The sequence below is a fragment of the Camelina sativa genome, chromosome 3 (genome assembly GCF_000633955.1).
Source record: "Camelina sativa cultivar DH55 chromosome 3, Cs, whole genome shotgun sequence".
NCBI classification, from domain to species: domain Eukaryota; kingdom Viridiplantae; phylum Streptophyta; class Magnoliopsida; order Brassicales; family Brassicaceae; genus Camelina; species Camelina sativa.
In genome coordinates, this window is record NC_025687.1 from 10961430 (window position 1) to 10977883 (window position 16454).

The following is a 16454-nucleotide window of genomic DNA, read 5'->3' on the forward strand; positions in this document are numbered from 1 at the left end:
TTCGTCTCCATTTGTTTATCTCTTTATCACAATTGGAAGAAGGCTTAACCACATATATGTATCTTCGAATTAAATTAATGGTCGGCGTCCTTTATTGACGTTGACTTGTTAACTTCTTCTTTAAGTCAGCGTATGTAATGTTTGACTAGTAGTGGTAGGGTTTTACTTACTATATATAAAGCTTAAAGTGTCTTATCAGATGGAATTTTCTGATTTTATTCCAAGAAATTTGTTTGCAGCACTATTAGACTTCATTTTGTTATTAGATTAGATGAAAGTGAGCAAAAAACATGATTGATATTAAGATTTTGGTCACAAAACAAGTTCTCTATGTAGCAACAAAAGCCTTAGCTTTTGATCCAATCTCCACATCACCCTTTTTCCTCAAAACCCTTGTGTTACAATCATGATAACAAACAACACAAGACACCCATTTAACCACATTCCCGATACAAATCAAACCCACATAGAGACCAGTGTACAACACTCCGTTCCCATTAAGACTCTCACTGCATTTGAAGTATATACATGGCATCCTCGTCAGGAAAGCGCCGACGAAGAACAATAGCATCATCCATAGGTCACGCTTCTCTTGTCCTCTTACGTACCAAGCAGAAAGTGACAGAGCATTACTTCCGTAGATGCCTTTACCATCTTCATCCTCCTCTAAGACCGAAACAACCATACTAATGTTCCATCCCGCGCTCCATTTGCAAAACTTTGTGGCCAGAACTATGAAGACAGTTCCGTGAATCAGAACCACCACCACATCGAACAAGACTGCCAACTCCACAGTCCCCACTGCTACTTTAAGGAATATTTGGTTCTTGATTGACACAATCAATAAGTAGACGGTCGAACCAGATAAAAAACCGAACAAAACAGAGGTTGACAAGACAAGGACATAGAGAGATGTGATGAGACAATCTCCTATTCTGTTCTGACATATTTTGACAGATCTCCGTACCAAATGAAGCAGTCCCAATGATTCTTCCTGAGACGTGTAAATAATCGAAGATGCTGCAACGATTGTGGTGGTGGTAAAGAGGTCAAGAAAGGTGTAGGGAATGAAGTATAGCAGAGATGTGTGAATCAACCATGGAATAAGATCATTCTCCGACAAGTCCTCCTCAGAATTGACTAGCTTATAGAGGTATCGAGAAGCGAGTGAGACAGTGGTTTGGAGGGAGAGCTCGAAGAAGATCAAGAAACAAAACAACGGGAGAGAGCAGAGGAAGAGGAAGAGAGCGAGATTGATGTTACCAAAGAGTAGCTTCACAGCTCGTTTTAGTAGTTCGATGACACTTAGCTTCTCTTTACTCTTTCTCTCCATTTGTCGATCACAGATTCTGTATGTGTAGTAGAACATGTAATTTGCTAATAGTACTCTAGTAATTTAATGGTCGTCCTTCATTGACGTTGACTTCTTGACTTCTTGACTACGTCTACAAGTCACCGTATGTAATGTTTGACTAGTTGAGTGGTTTGGGTAGATTAGCTTCTCTTATCAGATGGGCCAGATCAAAGATCTACCGTTGTTATTTGTGGATATGTAGATGTTCATCGTTGACATTGACTTAAGACTTGTACACCCACAAATTCGATTTCAGACCCGGCTACATTTCCCTTTCATGTAAAGTTAGATGCAAGTAAGCCTTTGAACCAAATTGCCTCAGAAGTCAAAACCAAATTTTAGAAAAGCATTCACAAAAAAGGATGTTGCGGTCAAATAGGAGCAGATTAAAAGAGAAAGGCATGATGTCATTCACATGAAAGGATGTTGCAGCCAAAGCAGAGCACTTTAAAAGAGAAGGCAATATCATTAGTATGTATGACTGAGGAGAAGACAAGCGTAAGTGGGAAAACCAAATCATGATCACAAAAGACTAAGCTAACACCTTTTCACAAGCAATACAAAGAGCATCAACAAATCGGTTGACTGTAAGTATGCGATCTACCAACAGATGTGTGACAAAGATGGCAGAAAACTGATACGATCAAAAAAAATTGAACAGAGAAGCCATGTAGGGGATAGAGCAGCTGAGAGCGAGGAAGGGGAAGGGGCGGGGGTGAAGAAACAGCTTCGTCTTTCTCATTCGAAGTTTGGTTGCAGATTTGGGTAAGAGTGGTGAGTAAAGAATAGAGCAATCAAATATCACCCAATGTAACAAGCAAATCTATTTGATGATGGTCGAGTTGATGATGCATATTCATGACAAAGCTGAGTTGTGGGGGAGAGTAAGATGCAGCGCAGCTGCCATTAGATCCCACATCCCAGTATCTTACCCGATAAGATCATACCTCACAAAGAAAAGAGTGAAAACAGTTGAGCCTTCTGTTATGTCACACATTATATAATAAGGAAAGTGCATTCAACAAGAAAAAGAAAACATTCATGGATATGAAAACGACCTCAAGTGTAGGGGTTCAAGCACGCTGAGTGAAGACAGCAAGGCTTTCAACGCTAGTGCGTGTTAAAGAGACCGCTGTTGGAAAACAGCTTGAAGGAGAATTCACCAAATCCAATCGTCTAATAAAACATGAACACACCATGACATGTCCATGCTGAACAACCAATCCTAGAAAAACTTATAGTCTAATAGCATAGCAGATATATAGATCTATCCTAAAGGGCGCCACATATAGCAGATATAGCATTAGGAGAACAGCTTCTTTCTCTTCAGGGTCCAGTTTCACACCCTGCAAGAATCGCAAAGAATATATATACCTTATATTAAACTACTTCAAATGTTATTTAAATAGAGAATTTGGAAGTTGAATCATGTAGATTGAAGAAACTGTAAACCTACTATCAAGAAGAGAAAAGAACGTTTACCCATTGGCATATGGTGAACGTCGACCATAGGGTGAGTCTCGGCGGCGAGGGGAATCACGACGTGTACCACGATAAGGAGGGGATCTGCTGTAGCTCCTCCCACGGCGAGGTGGAGTAACACTGCGACGCCTTGGAGGAGATCTTCTTCCACGCGGGCTTAAACTCCTGTTCACAAGTGATCATATCATCAAGAAAGGTACCATTAACATTGACAACTCAGCCCCCATCAGGCCCTATATCTAATAACAAAATCCAATAAATGGGATTTCAATGGACATGTTAACACTTCACGCAGCTATTTTCAAATACAGGATACAAACTCTACAAGCCAAATCTTTGTTTATACATGAAAATCAAACTCCTACCACAGTGAACCAAATGACATAATAATATCTCATCCAAATTCCATAGCTATATGACTTAAAGCAGCTACATAAGAACGTTTCAGATGGACTCACCTACGTGCATACCCATAATCAGGACTCCTACGACGACGAGGACTAGGGCTTCTACGCCTACCAGAGCCTCGACCACGGCGACACTCCCTAGCAAAATGTCCAAGTTCACCACACTCATAGCACTTGGAGTCCTCAATCCCACCACGACGACCACCACCAGCTCCACGACCTCCTTTATCTTTGTGAGAAAGCTCCACACGCCAACCATTCTTTCCTGAAGTATCAATGTGCAGACACACGTTTACATGACAATTCAAGGCAGCAAGATGAAACAAGGGTAACAATTGATCACATCAGAAAGAACACTAACTGTCCAATGCCCTGATCGCATCAGAAGCATCCCTTTCGTCGTCGAACTCGAGGAAAGCGTAGCCTGGAGGCCTACGAGCTACCCAAACACTGCGATTTTTAAAGAATAAAGAGTCAAACTTTCGAATGGCAAAGAAACAAAATTAGACTTAGAGATAACAATTACTTGCGAAGAACACCAAAGACCCTGAATTCATCTTCGAGTTCCCTTTCGGTGATCCGTGGGTCCAAATTCCCGACATAAACCCTCGTCATGTCGCGAAATCAGCCAAATCTGAACGAACCTAAGAGGAAACAAAAAAAAAAAAAAAGTTGACAGTTTCTTTCAGCAACTTGCTGCGACGCTTTAGTATCAAGAATAACGAAATCTCGTGACTTGAAGATGGAATCATCGAAATTATGAATCGAATTTTGTGAAAATACAACAGTAACAGTGAGTAGTGAACACGAAACCTGAGATCTTGCGGAAAGAAGAAGCGGAGATGGCTTTAGGGTTCAGTTCAGACTACTACGGCGAGGAATGAGAGAGCACGGAGATGTTGAGGGTTAAAAGATGTTTAGTAAATTATTAATTAACTGGACGAGGGAAAAAAATAAAAATATTTACTTTTTACTTATTACTGTTTTGTTTTTACTTATTACTTATCATATTTTTTGATCATTTATTCACTATTTTTCCTCGCATTTAAAAAAACAAGAAATTCCTTTAAATACCACTAAATTTTTTTTTTTCAAAAATACCAAATTTTAGTTTTTTTTTCCAAAAATACTGTAAAAGTGTTTTTTTCCAAAATTAACACAATCACAGAAAATTGACTTTTTAAGGATGTATAATTTTTTTTAGGTTTGGATTGACACATAGGGTATAATTTTTAAGGATAGGGTTTAGTATTTAGAAATTAGTTTTTAATATTAGGACTTTAGTTCAATTATGTGATATTTTTGGAAAAAAAACTAAATCGTGGTATTTTTGGAATAAAGACCTATTTTAATAAAATAAAACTATACTAAAATTTTTTTGGCAAAGCAGAAAGAAACTAAAAAAAAAAAAATTTATAAAGGTTTATTATCGATCCCATAATTTTAGAGATTTTGGTTGGAAAACATCAGTCTCGCGTAGTCAACAATTTGATATTTGAAATAAAACAAATGCAGACATGTTTTTTTGGAGTTTGATCATATATGGTTTGAACATAATGTACATAACCAAACTGTGATTATGGGTTTGATAATAGAGTTTGAACATAAAATACTATAAAATGTGAAAACAACATGACTATCGATTAAAAATTACTCGATATCATGCTGTTTTCACATTTTTTTTTTTGTTAAACTAATTTGTCTTAGTTGGTTAATGGATTATTTTTTACCAAAAAAAAAAATTACTCGATATTAGTAGTAGACAAGTTCGAATAAAACAGTGCGGGGAATGGGATTAAATTAACTTGATGTGATCTTAGGTCCGGAAAGATCTATGGGTCTATCAAGTATCAACTGCTTTTGGTGTAGATCTTAAACTATATAGATCAATATACCCAATTGGCCCATATGAGTTGGTTTTTTTGGTTCCCTTAATTATAATTTCATTCTTCGTTTTGAGACTTGGACTCTCTTCTTCTTCATTTTTTTATAGCACTATCTAAGATTACTATTCAATTGTAAAAGTCTTATACAATGTGTCATTATCTCGTTGGTCAGTTTTGTATCGACGTAAATGGAGTAGTACTAGTTACGATAAAAAAAAGCATCATCCAATTCAATCCATCCACCCCCGAAAGACACTTATCCATTGGGGAAACATTCTGAACCATGATAACTTGATAAGTCACTCTAGGTCCCACGTACATCAGGGCCTCTAAGACTGTGCCTGATGATGTTTTTCATTCGCCTACTTTTACAAAAAAAGCTACAAATGTTTTTTTCTCAAATTATATTGTCGTTTCACACGTGTCGTCATACCCCTCGTTTGTCTATGTCCCTAAGGCATTTACGTGATATTTTTGGATGCCTAGATCGTATGACTCTATAAAATGGCCGCCTTGTCCAAAGTCTTGAAATTCAAGTAATTGTATTTCGGGTTTAATTTCCAAATTTCTAAAATTTTAACTTTTTAGGCCATTGTACCTTTTTAAAAAAGTTTAAACTATAAGTTAGAGCAAATTTTAAACACTTAAATAATTAGTGTGGGATCAGAGGATTGATTTCTTTGTTCGAGGTGATTTTGGGAGCCGCGGAATTATCAACCATACTAATTCTGATCTAAGTGATATTGTTTGAAAGTATATTCCGAAGTAAAATATGAAATAGTTTTTTTTTTTATTAGGAGAAAAAAAAGTAGGTGTGATCACAAAATTGTTTTATTTTACATAAAAAGAGAAAAGTAGCAACGAAGACGAAGAAAAAGAAAGTGTCTATCTGAATCGGATCCAATCAACCACCCAATCCTCGTTGGCTTCCTAAACAACGTGAAAACAAAACACGGCTTAGATGTCAACGTTAATTACATTCCAACCATTAAGAACCAAAATTAATGGGGATATTATCGTCAATTAACACATGGTTAGTAGTACTTTAGTGGCAATAATCCTAATCCTAATGCTGCTTTGTCCCTTGGGAGTTTGAGAGGCCACCCCCGACCCGCATGGTGCCCTTTTTATAAATCAGACAATACACTACGATAATGTGTGCAATTACTTGTTTTTTTAACTATAATAAAAGTTTTTAATTACATGCATGTTGCATTCCCCGATGATGTATGTTCCATTTTATGTCTTTGTCTAAGACTTTTTAGTAAGACAAAAGATAACTCTTAATTATGATATTTTGTTATAGTAAGATAAGAAGATTGAGTCATTCATATAATCTATATGGATATAGTCTTAGAGATCGTGTGTAGAAGTTTTTTGGGTTTTTGACTAATGGCAATACAATTGTTTTATTTCTTTTAATTTGCCAACGGATTATGATTATCTCAAAACGTTACATGCACTTTGTAGAGCTGTGACTACTCTATATAGTTTTTTTTTTCATTTCATATCTTACCAAATACTACAATTAATGTATATTTCAATTGTTATTAGAAAAATACATATAAACTAGACTTTAAAAAGAAAATACCGAAACCATAACACAAGTCAATGAATGGAATGTTTTTTGCTTGTACAATATATACATGTTACATGGGAAAGTATATATAACTTTGAGCATGTTGCATGCATAGTTATAAAAATGTATATAGTGCATTGCATTCATTTATACTATTTGCGTATTATACAGTATTGTGGGAAAGTCAAAAATAAATGATTTGGTACGTTTTGGTTAGAGTCATGTTTAAGGCAAGTTTATCGACTTGGTCATTTTGGATTTGCTCTTGTGACTAGTTTTGGATAAACTCGTAAACGATAGCTCAATTTAAAAAACTAAACCAAAAAATATCAATTTTTTTTTAATACAAAAAGTAGACCCGTACCAAATATACGACCTAGACAGTAGGTTTGATAAGATCTCATAATGGTATTAATTAAATAAACGCATTTGTACATTAGGATTGGATAAAGGATTTGATTATTATTTCTTCATTTTGTATCAGCCGAGGGGAAAAAAGGAAAATGGTCCACCACATTATCTAATCTATCTAGTCATCATCATCTCATCTACCAAATCTTTATTGGATGATAAGAGGATTAAGGGTACTATTGTCATTTTACCCAACCCCCTTAATATTATTTTTATTGCCAAAATTAGAAAAATAGATCGTTAGAAAACGTGTATATGTTGTTCATTTGGTATTTATTTTTCGCATTTAAATTTATTATTTTTTTTTTTTTGGGATGATGCTCTCTCTCTCTATCCAAACTCTCTATAGCGAATGTCCCTAAAGAGTCTCGAGTCCTTATCGTGAACTTTTTGTTTTGTTTTGTGTTGTGTTGTTCATTCATTTTCCACGAAAGAAGAAGACAATTTTTAAGGTTTCCGGTTTAAGTTTCCTCGCCGGCGATTTAGTGGTTTTTTTTGAAGAAGAAGGTGAGCGAGTAGCAAAAGTGTGACTTTTTAATTTTCTTTTGTGAAAAAGTTTTTGATTTTCGTTGAGTTTTTAACTGTTTCATTCATGGGTACTGATTAAATTGTTGTGAAAACGTGTGTCTTGACCTGTTTTGTTTCTGGGATCGATATGTGGAAAAAATCTTAATTTTGGGTTTGATTTGGTCTCAGATGATTACCTGAGGCACTTTCAGATTTGTTTGGTCTTTTTATGTTTCTGAATCTTCTTCTTCTGGCATTGTTAGTTTTTGTTTCATCAGTTTTTTGGTTATGTTCAAAGTTGATTTCACTGAAATGGGTTTGTTCCTTTTTTTTCAGATATTTGACGCTTGCAAGTGTTCAAAATCCATTCTTTTTGCACTTGATTTGATTCTCTCTATGGTGTCAAGATCTTGTGCAAATTTTCTAGATTTAGCATCTTGGGATTTATTGGACTTTCCTCGAACGCAGAGAGCTCTTCCTCGTGTCATGACTGTTCCTGGTATCGTCTCTGAGTTGGATGGAGGCTACGGTGATGTTGATGGTGATGGATCCTCTGATGTCACTTCTTCCAACAGCTCCCATGAGCGGAAGATTATAGTGTCTAACATGTTACCACTACAAGCTAAGAGAGATACAGAAACAGGACAGTGGTGTTTTAGCTGGGATGAAGATTCTCTCCTCTTGCAACTCAGAGATGGATTTTCTTCGGATACGGAGTTTGTTTATATAGGATCACTTAATGCTGATATTGGTGCGAGTGAACAAGAAGAAGTTTCTCAAAAGCTTTTGTTGGATTTCAATTGTGTTCCTACTTTTTTACCAAAGGAGATGCAAGAAAAATTCTATAGTGGTTTCTGTAAACACCACTTGTGGCCGCTCTTTCACTATATGCTTCCTATGTTCCCTGACCATGGTGATCGGTTTGACCGGCGTCTCTGGCAAGCGTATGTTTCTGCAAACAAAATATTTTCAGACAGGGTGATGGAAGTCATTAACCCTGAGGATGATTATGTTTGGATTCAGGATTATCATCTGATGGTTCTTCCCACATTCTTGAGGAAGAGGTTTAACAGGATCAAGCTTGGGTTTTTCCTTCACAGTCCATTTCCATCGTCAGAAATCTACCGCACTTTGCCAGTCCGGGATGATCTTCTGAGAGGGTTGTTGAACTGTGATCTCATTGGTTTCCACACATTTGACTATGCACGCCATTTCTTGTCATGCTGCAGTAGAATGCTTGGCCTTGATTATGAATCTAAGCGTGGGCACATCGGTCTTGATTACTTTGGTCGAACGGTGTTTATTAAGATTCTTCCTGTTGGCATCCATATGGGAAGGCTGGAGTCGGTTTTGAATCTTCCTTCGACTGCAGCGAAAATGAAAGAGATACAAGAACAGTTTAAGGGGAAAAAGTTGATTCTTGGTATCGATGACATGGACATCTTTAAAGGCATAAGCCTCAAACTTATAGCCATGGAACATCTCTTTGAGACGTATTGGCATATGCGAGGAAAACTTGTCCTGATTCAGATAGTGAACCCTGCACGGGCCTCAGGTAAAGATGTGGAAGAAGCAAAGAGGGAGACCTATTCAACTGCTAAAAGGATCAATGAGCGTTATGGTTCTGCTGGTTATCAGCCAGTGATCTTGATTGATCGTCTTGTTCCGCGTTATGAGAAGACTGCTTATTATGCTATGGCAGACTGCTGTCTGGTGAATGCAGTAAGAGATGGCATGAACTTAGTTCCATATAAATATATCATTTGCAGGCAAGGGACACCAGGAATGGATAAGGCCATGGGGATTAGCCATGAATCACCCCGGACTAGCATGCTTGTCGTCTCTGAGTTTATCGGCTGCTCGCCTTCATTGAGTGGTGCTATCAGGGTGAACCCATGGGATGTAGATGCTGTTGCAGAAGCGGTAAATTTAGCCCTCACCATGGGTGAGACTGAGAAGCGATTAAGGCACGAGAAGCACTATCACTATGTTAGTACTCATGATGTGGGTTATTGGGCAAAGAGCTTTATGCAGGATTTGGAGAGGGCATGCCGAGAACATTATAATAAACGTTGTTGGGGTATTGGTTTTGGCTTAAGTTTCAGAGTTTTGTCCCTGTCTCCTAGTTTTAGGAAGTTATCTTTCGATCATATTGTCTCCACATACAGAACTACAGAGAGAAGGGCAATATTTTTGGACTATGACGGCACTCTCGTTCCTGAGAGCTCCATTATCAAAACCCCTAATGCTGAAGTCCTCTCTGTTCTGAAATCTCTGTGTAGAGATCCTAAAAACACCGTGTTTGTTGTTAGTGGAAGAGGCTGGGAGTCTCTGAGCGACTGGCTATCTCCATGTGAAAATCTTGGTATTGCAGCTGAACACGGATACTTCATAAGGTACAAAATGCTAATAATTACTGTTTCTATCAGTTACAGTTTTTAACAAGAAATTTGAACAAACTAAAGACCCATTCTATATTTGGATTCAGGTGGAGTAGCAAGAAAGAGTGGGAGACTTGTTACTCGTCAGCTGACGCGGAGTGGAAGACGATGGTAGAACCGGTAATGAGATCATACATGGACGCAACTGATGGTTCTACTATAGAGTACAAAGAGAGTGCTTTGGTCTGGCATCATCAAGACGCGGATCCAGACTTTGGATCCTGCCAAGCAAAGGAGCTTCTGGATCATCTAGAGAGCGTACTCGCAAACGAGCCTGTTGTCGTCAAGAGAGGCCAACACATCGTAGAGGTCAAACCACAGGTAACATCAGTGATCTTATTCAATTCTTTTCTTTTACTTCCATAAAACTACGTGCACCCAAGAATCTATAAAGAACTCGTTAGTGAACCAATCAATGGCAAAAGCCTCGTATATACCTTGATATGTGATTGAATCTGTTCTTTGTATTGATGCAGGGAGTAAGCAAAGGCCTAGCCGTGGAAAAGGTAATACACCGAATGGTAGAGGATGGAAATCCACCGGACATGGTGATGTGTATAGGAGATGACAGATCAGACGAGGACATGTTTGAGAGCATATTGAGCACAATGACAAACCCGGACCTCCCAATGCCACCAGAGATCTTTGCCTGCACGGTGGGAAGAAAACCAAGCAAAGCCAAGTACTTCTTAGACGATGTCTCCGATGTACTAAAGCTCCTAGGGGGATTAGCTGCTGCATCGAGCAGCTCGAAGCCAGAGTATCAACAAGAATCCTCCTCCAAGCACACGCAAGTGGCGTTTGAGAGCATCATCTGATAGGAAAAAATAAAACGATATCTTCAAGTGTGTCTGTGTGAGTAACCATAACCAACATGGGAAAGGGTTTGTATATGAAAGGCTTAACATGATGGAACTGGTCTGCTGTGTGATTTATTTATTTTCAAAAGCTTGAGAGGGTGTTTTCTTCTATCTCTCTCACTGTTGTTTTCTTGGTTGTAGAATTTGCAGTTTTCATCTCTTTGTATAGAATTGCAATTTACACGGGAGTAACAAAATGGACAAGTTGGCTTTGTAATTCTTCTAAGCACAGGTGATATGATTAATGTTAAAAACAGACTAATCTAGTGGAGCACTCCTTAAAGCTTGTGACAAAAAAAATGACATTTTCAAATATGAACTTTTCTTATTACTATTCTAGTAACAATTATATTTCTCGAATGTAATAATTAGTATTTGTGTAAATATTATCTAAGAGTTAATACATAACTATAAACCATGATTAAAATTATAAATTAATCACCAAAACCTTAATGTAAGTACTATTTTTATTAATTATTGTTGCGCCGACGTTAATGGCATGACAAAGGTGTCACTTTTCTACGCCTCTCTCTTCTTCAACCTTTCTCCTTCCTTATTTTTCCACAGATTGTGTCACTACACACCTCTGTTTCCTGCAACCAGAACCTCCACCATTTTTTTAGCTTCACATTCTACGCCATTTCTCTGCTTCTCTTTAGATATGAACTAGGGTTTTTTTCTTTTTTCTTTTCCCCATTCATCACTTGGCTATTCGTCTCTCCTGAATAATCTTAAGTAATGTGTAGGCGTGTATTGTTTCTGGGTATTCTCATTCTCCTCTTCTCTGGGTTTGTAGCTTCAGCTCCTTCATCAACCTCACCTGCGAGTTAGTTTCTTCACTCTGTTTTTGCGATGACGCTTCTTTAAAAACAAAAAATCTGTTTTTTTTTTTTTTATCCTTTGGTAAATTTAACGAGCTTACATTTTATTCTTCTTGCAGAGATTGTTAATAGCTTCATCTCGAATCATGTAACTTCCTTATTGAAATGGTTATGGTCCTTCAAAACCACCACCAAAACAGGTTTTTTTTTTGTTCCCCTCTCTTCGCTGATTAAGGTTGTAACAGTTTTGATGATTCCTGGGTTTTTTTATTTCTGGGGTTTTTGAATCAGGTGTTCCGACGAAATCGATGGTGAAATTTGAAAATGGGTATTCAGTGGAGACGGTGTTAGACGGAAGCAAACTCGGTATCGAACCCTATTCTCTCCAGGTCTTACCTAATGGCGAATTGCTTATCTTGGATTCTCAGAATAGTAACGTTTACAAGATTGCCTCTTCATCTCTTTCCCTATGTAAGTGCCCACCATCACTACAAAAAAAGAAAAAATCAGACTTTTTTGGGTTTGTGTCCATTGTAGTACTATTGATTTCGCGTCAGACATTCGTGGGATTCCAATATTTGCTGATCCTTTTAAGGATTTTGAACACGGATGATGAAATCAGGGTTTTTTGTTTGCTTTCATTCACGTGATAAAGAAACTATTTTGTGCTTACCTAATCGTAGTAGTGTGCACATGGACTATGTGTGGTCTTGTACAGTTTGCTGTATATGGTAATACAGAGATTTTAGGTATAAAAAAAGGGTTTTTGAAAAATCAGGACATGTTTTTCTTTGTTTGACAATTTGGATTCAATGTCTAACACTTGAATGCAACATGTGGGAAATTGATTGTGGATTTTGTGTATTCGTAGAAGATCAAGTAGTATAGATGAATGTCTTGAACAAACAAATTGTAACTCTTTGGAACAATGGCAGATAGCAGACCAAGGCTGGTTACTGGCTCCCCTGAAGGATATCCGGGTCATGTTGACGGTAGATTAAGAGACGCGAGGTTGAACAATCCAAAGGGAATCACGGTGGATGATAGAGGGAATATCTATGTTGCAGATACTGTGAATAATGCTATCAGGAAGATCACTGAAGCAGGTTAATTTTTGTCTGTTGTTTTATGGTTTTGCTGCCATTTTGGATAAATGTTGTTTGTTTATGTATTGAGGTAAGAGTTAGTATTAAGAAAGAAAGACAATGTCAATGGCAAGAGTCACAACAATTGCTGGTGGGAAAATGGCTCGTGGGGGAGGTCATGTGGATGGTCCGAGTGAAGATGCACAGTTTTCAAATGATTTTGATGTTGTTTATCTCGGAAGCAGTTGTTCCTTGCTAGTCATTGACCGAGGAAACCAAGCCATCAGAGAGATTCAGCTCCATTTTGATGACTGTGCTGATCAGTATGGAAGTGGCTTTCCTCTTGGTAATTTTTTTACATATCAAAATCTTTGGGTTGTTGCCTCTTTCATTCTTCAATCATCTCTATCCCCGTTACTCTTTAATGTATATCTCTGATTCAATTCTTTATTGTTGCAGGGATTGCAGTTCTTGTAGCGGCAGGTTTCTTTGGCTATATGCTGGCTTTGTTGCAACGTAGGCTCAGTTCTATCGTTTCATATCATACTGTGAGTGTACAATCGCATCTTAACATCTTTCTCTTTTGCTACCTATGATCGCTACAACCAACATTTCTGCCTGCTGTGTAATATATTAGGATCAAGAACTATCTGAAGCAGCTTCTGACCAAGGGCCTATCAAACCGGTCAGACCAACTCTGATTCCAACAGGAGACGAGCAAGAAAAACAAGAAGAGAGCTTCCTTGGAACGTTGCGGATATTCATTTCGAATGCTTGGGTGTTTTCTGTGGAGCTGTTCAGTGGATTGTTTCCCGGTCTCAGAAAGAAGCAGACAGTCAGCTTTGACTTCAACCATCAAGAAACAAAGCATTCTGCTTTTAGCACAACTTCATGGCCAGTTCAAGAGAGCTTTGTAATACACAACAAAGATGAACCGCCTCCCATCGAGTCCAGGAACCCCACTCCCAAAAAAATTTATCCTTTCATGTCCAAAGATGCAACAGAGAAAATGCAACAGCTGCGCCAAAGCCGTGCCTTGTACAGAAGCTTGGATGCCGAATTCCTCGAGGAGCAGCAGCAACAGAAACATCAGCAGCATCACCATAGGCATCACTTGACGATCCCACACACGCTTTATGAGCAAAGCAGCGAGAAGACTAATGAGATTGTGTTTGGGCCAGGTCAGGAGCAAGACCACAGCCGTGTGGCAGCAGCAGCTACTGCTAAGTCGACAGAGTTTGGAGAGCAGACTCATCAGAATATTCACTACAGAGCTCACCAATTTGTGAGTTACCCATATGGATACTATTCATAGACATGATAAGTTTCTTGATATGATAGTAGTAGCAATTAGGGATTCAGGTATAGCTGTTTTGGGATTTGTTGAGAAGGTACATTAGGGATTTGGGCATTTTTGATCTCTATTGTAAGACAAGTACCAAAGTTTAATTCTTCTTCCGCGGTATAAAGAAAAAAAAAAGATTTTGGAACTCAACCAAACTTTGAATGTCAAACATTACATTTACAAAAGATACATACTTTAGCCATTACTGAAACCTACTCAGCTGATGAAGAACCACGAGCTGCAGCATCTTCTTCAGCCATCTTTGAAAATCTTTCAACCTGAACCTTTATAATGTCATCTATGGTTGCACGAGGAAGAGATAACGCAATGTCTGTCTCTTCATTACTGCAGTCTTTGTCATTGTTAGCTTCTCGTTCATCATCAAAGCTTATTAGGTCCATAAGATCATCAGACGGTTTAAGTAAAAGCGGAGGCTTTGGGTTGCAGCAACCTGGACTTTCGGGATCAGACACAGAGCCTGTCTTGTCTACAATAGCTACATTATTGGGTTGACACATGAAGAAAAGACTAGATACCATCGAACTAACTAATCTACTTAATGCAGAATACATGAGGGAGAGGTGAGATATGATCATCATAACTACTCTACTTAGTACCGAATAAACGGTTGATTCAGTAACTCGGTGACTAACGTAAGAGAAGAAGGTCAGAACTTGTTCCCCCAATTTGGTTAGGAGAAGCTTCCATGTCATGATGAACGAGAGGTGGTTGACTTCTTCCTGTCTATAAAGATTTGGTTAAGGGATCTTTTATGTTGATTATACACTAAATGTGGAGATGTATGAACAAAACTTACATGACGAATGATGTAAGGGCGAACAGCAAATCCAATGGCTACCCCGAGAAAGCATGAAATGGCAATCCCTATTGAGCAAAGAGAGTACGTCCCTAAATCTGAAACAGCAAAAGAAGAATCGTTGAAGTTTCTAAAGCACAGTGTATCATTAGAGACTAAAAAAATGATTACTTTATAAAGAAGACATACTAGAATGAGAGCTTTCGAGACAATCCTCCTCCTTTAGATTTATCTGACGAACCATTTCGTTTCCATGATCAGAAACAAGCAAACAACATCTCTGAGGAACAAAAGTGATCTCGAAATCGTTAGAGAAAGTTGCATTCTGTGCAGGTCCATCTCTGTGTCCAATATCCTTTGAGATCCCACCAGCAATGGTGGTTACATACCCTGCAAAGTCAAATAAAACATGCATAATAAAGATAACTGAGAGGTTCTTCCACCAAACAAAGACTAGACAGTAAAAACATGCATTAAAAGCTAAAGGGATACAAGAGTTGAATGTAAACAAACACCTGAAGAGCTGATCTTGCGTATAACGTTATTGCCCTTATCAGCAACATACACATTTCCTTTAGCATCGATAGCAAAACCACGGGGTTTGTTGAACTTGCTGTAACCAGCTTTACCATCTAGATAACCCGGAGTCCTATCCCCAGCAAACCGGTTTATTACATTATCTGCACACACAAAACACAAATATTACAAATGAGCTCAAACTTCAAACTGAAAGAAAGATAACAAAATAATTACGAAATTTTTCACTTGGCTTTGGATTACAATTGCAATAAAAAAGCCACAAGCCCTAAATAATTCACTTTATGCATCCATGATTTTTTTTACTAACTCATATACAAAAGCAATTATAATGATCCGATCCATAAGATTATATACAAAAGAGTGGCTTTGGTGTGTGTGTGTGTTTACCAACGGACAGAGGAAAGGAAGTAGTGTAGAATGTACTGCCGGAAGAATCAAGGACGATCAGATTAGAAGATCCTGGTAAAGCATGAATCGTGTATGGATTCAGACCAGACTTGTGGCCGTCGACCACTGTCGTGACTTCGTACCCATCTTCTAAAACTATCTTACCACTCACTGTAAACAAAATCATGAGAAAAAAATTAAAAATCCGAATTTCGGGTTCAGAATTTTTCAACTGAATTAACAGATTCGAAAACTTACCGAGATTGAAAACGACTAACACGAAGAAGAGAGACACAGCCGACGAAAACCCCAAAGCCATGTCGGAATCGAGTAGGAAACGAAAGCGACTGGTGTTGCTTTTGTTGTTTGTGGTGTTACTTAATTTTGTTGCTTAGCATCTTCTAAAGTTTTAAAGTAGACTTCTCTAAAGTAAAGGAGATAAAGATACTAGGGCCTACCTATACGATGCCGTTTCAGTATAAATGAAAGTTAAGAGTATGGCCCAAACTCGGCCCAGTAAATGTTTTAGTAT

The 16454-nt window shown here is 38.0% G+C and overlaps 4 protein-coding genes and 1 pseudogene across 5 annotated transcripts; 2 read left to right on the top strand and 3 right to left on the bottom strand.

Moving 5' to 3' along the window:
- Nucleotides 275-2418, bottom strand: LOC104776505. Its single transcript, XM_010500588.2, has one exon. The coding sequence runs from the start codon at nt 1367-1369 to the stop codon at nt 329-331; it is 1041 nt and encodes a 346-aa protein (XP_010498890.1). The 5' UTR covers nt 1370-2418; the 3' UTR covers nt 275-328.
- Nucleotides 2898-4153, bottom strand: LOC104776506 (serine/arginine-rich splicing factor RSZ21; the record flags this gene model as incomplete). The annotated part of the gene is given in 5 exon segments (XM_010500592.2): nt 2898-3001; nt 3295-3508; nt 3605-3693; nt 3770-3887; nt 4057-4153. Coding segments are annotated over 4 exon segments (496 nt in total), but the record flags the coding sequence as incomplete, so codon positions are not given.
- On the top strand, nt 7402-11144 carry LOC104776507 (probable alpha,alpha-trehalose-phosphate synthase [UDP-forming] 9). The gene is made up of 4 exons (XM_010500593.1): nt 7402-7626; nt 7963-10022; nt 10115-10388; nt 10544-11144. The coding sequence occupies exons 2-4, from the start codon at nt 8023-8025 to the stop codon at nt 10883-10885; spliced, it is 2616 nt and encodes an 871-aa protein (XP_010498895.1). The 5' UTR covers nt 7402-7626; nt 7963-8022; the 3' UTR covers nt 10886-11144.
- On the top strand, nt 11410-14320 carry LOC104776508 (annotated as a pseudogene).
- LOC104776509 lies at nt 14299-16316 on the bottom strand. 2 transcript variants are annotated; one of them, XM_010500594.2, is made up of 6 exons: nt 16181-16316; nt 15923-16093; nt 15511-15675; nt 15185-15385; nt 14996-15093; nt 14299-14918 (listed from the first exon to the last, which is right to left on the bottom strand). In XM_010500594.2, exons 1-6 carry the CDS (start codon nt 16239-16241, stop codon nt 14391-14393), a joined length of 1224 nt encoding a protein of 407 aa, XP_010498896.1. In that variant the 5' UTR covers nt 16242-16316; the 3' UTR covers nt 14299-14390. The 2 variants fall into 2 exon arrangements, with proteins under 2 accessions (XP_010498896.1, XP_010498897.1); XM_010500595.2 differs by having other exon boundaries at nt 14525-14922.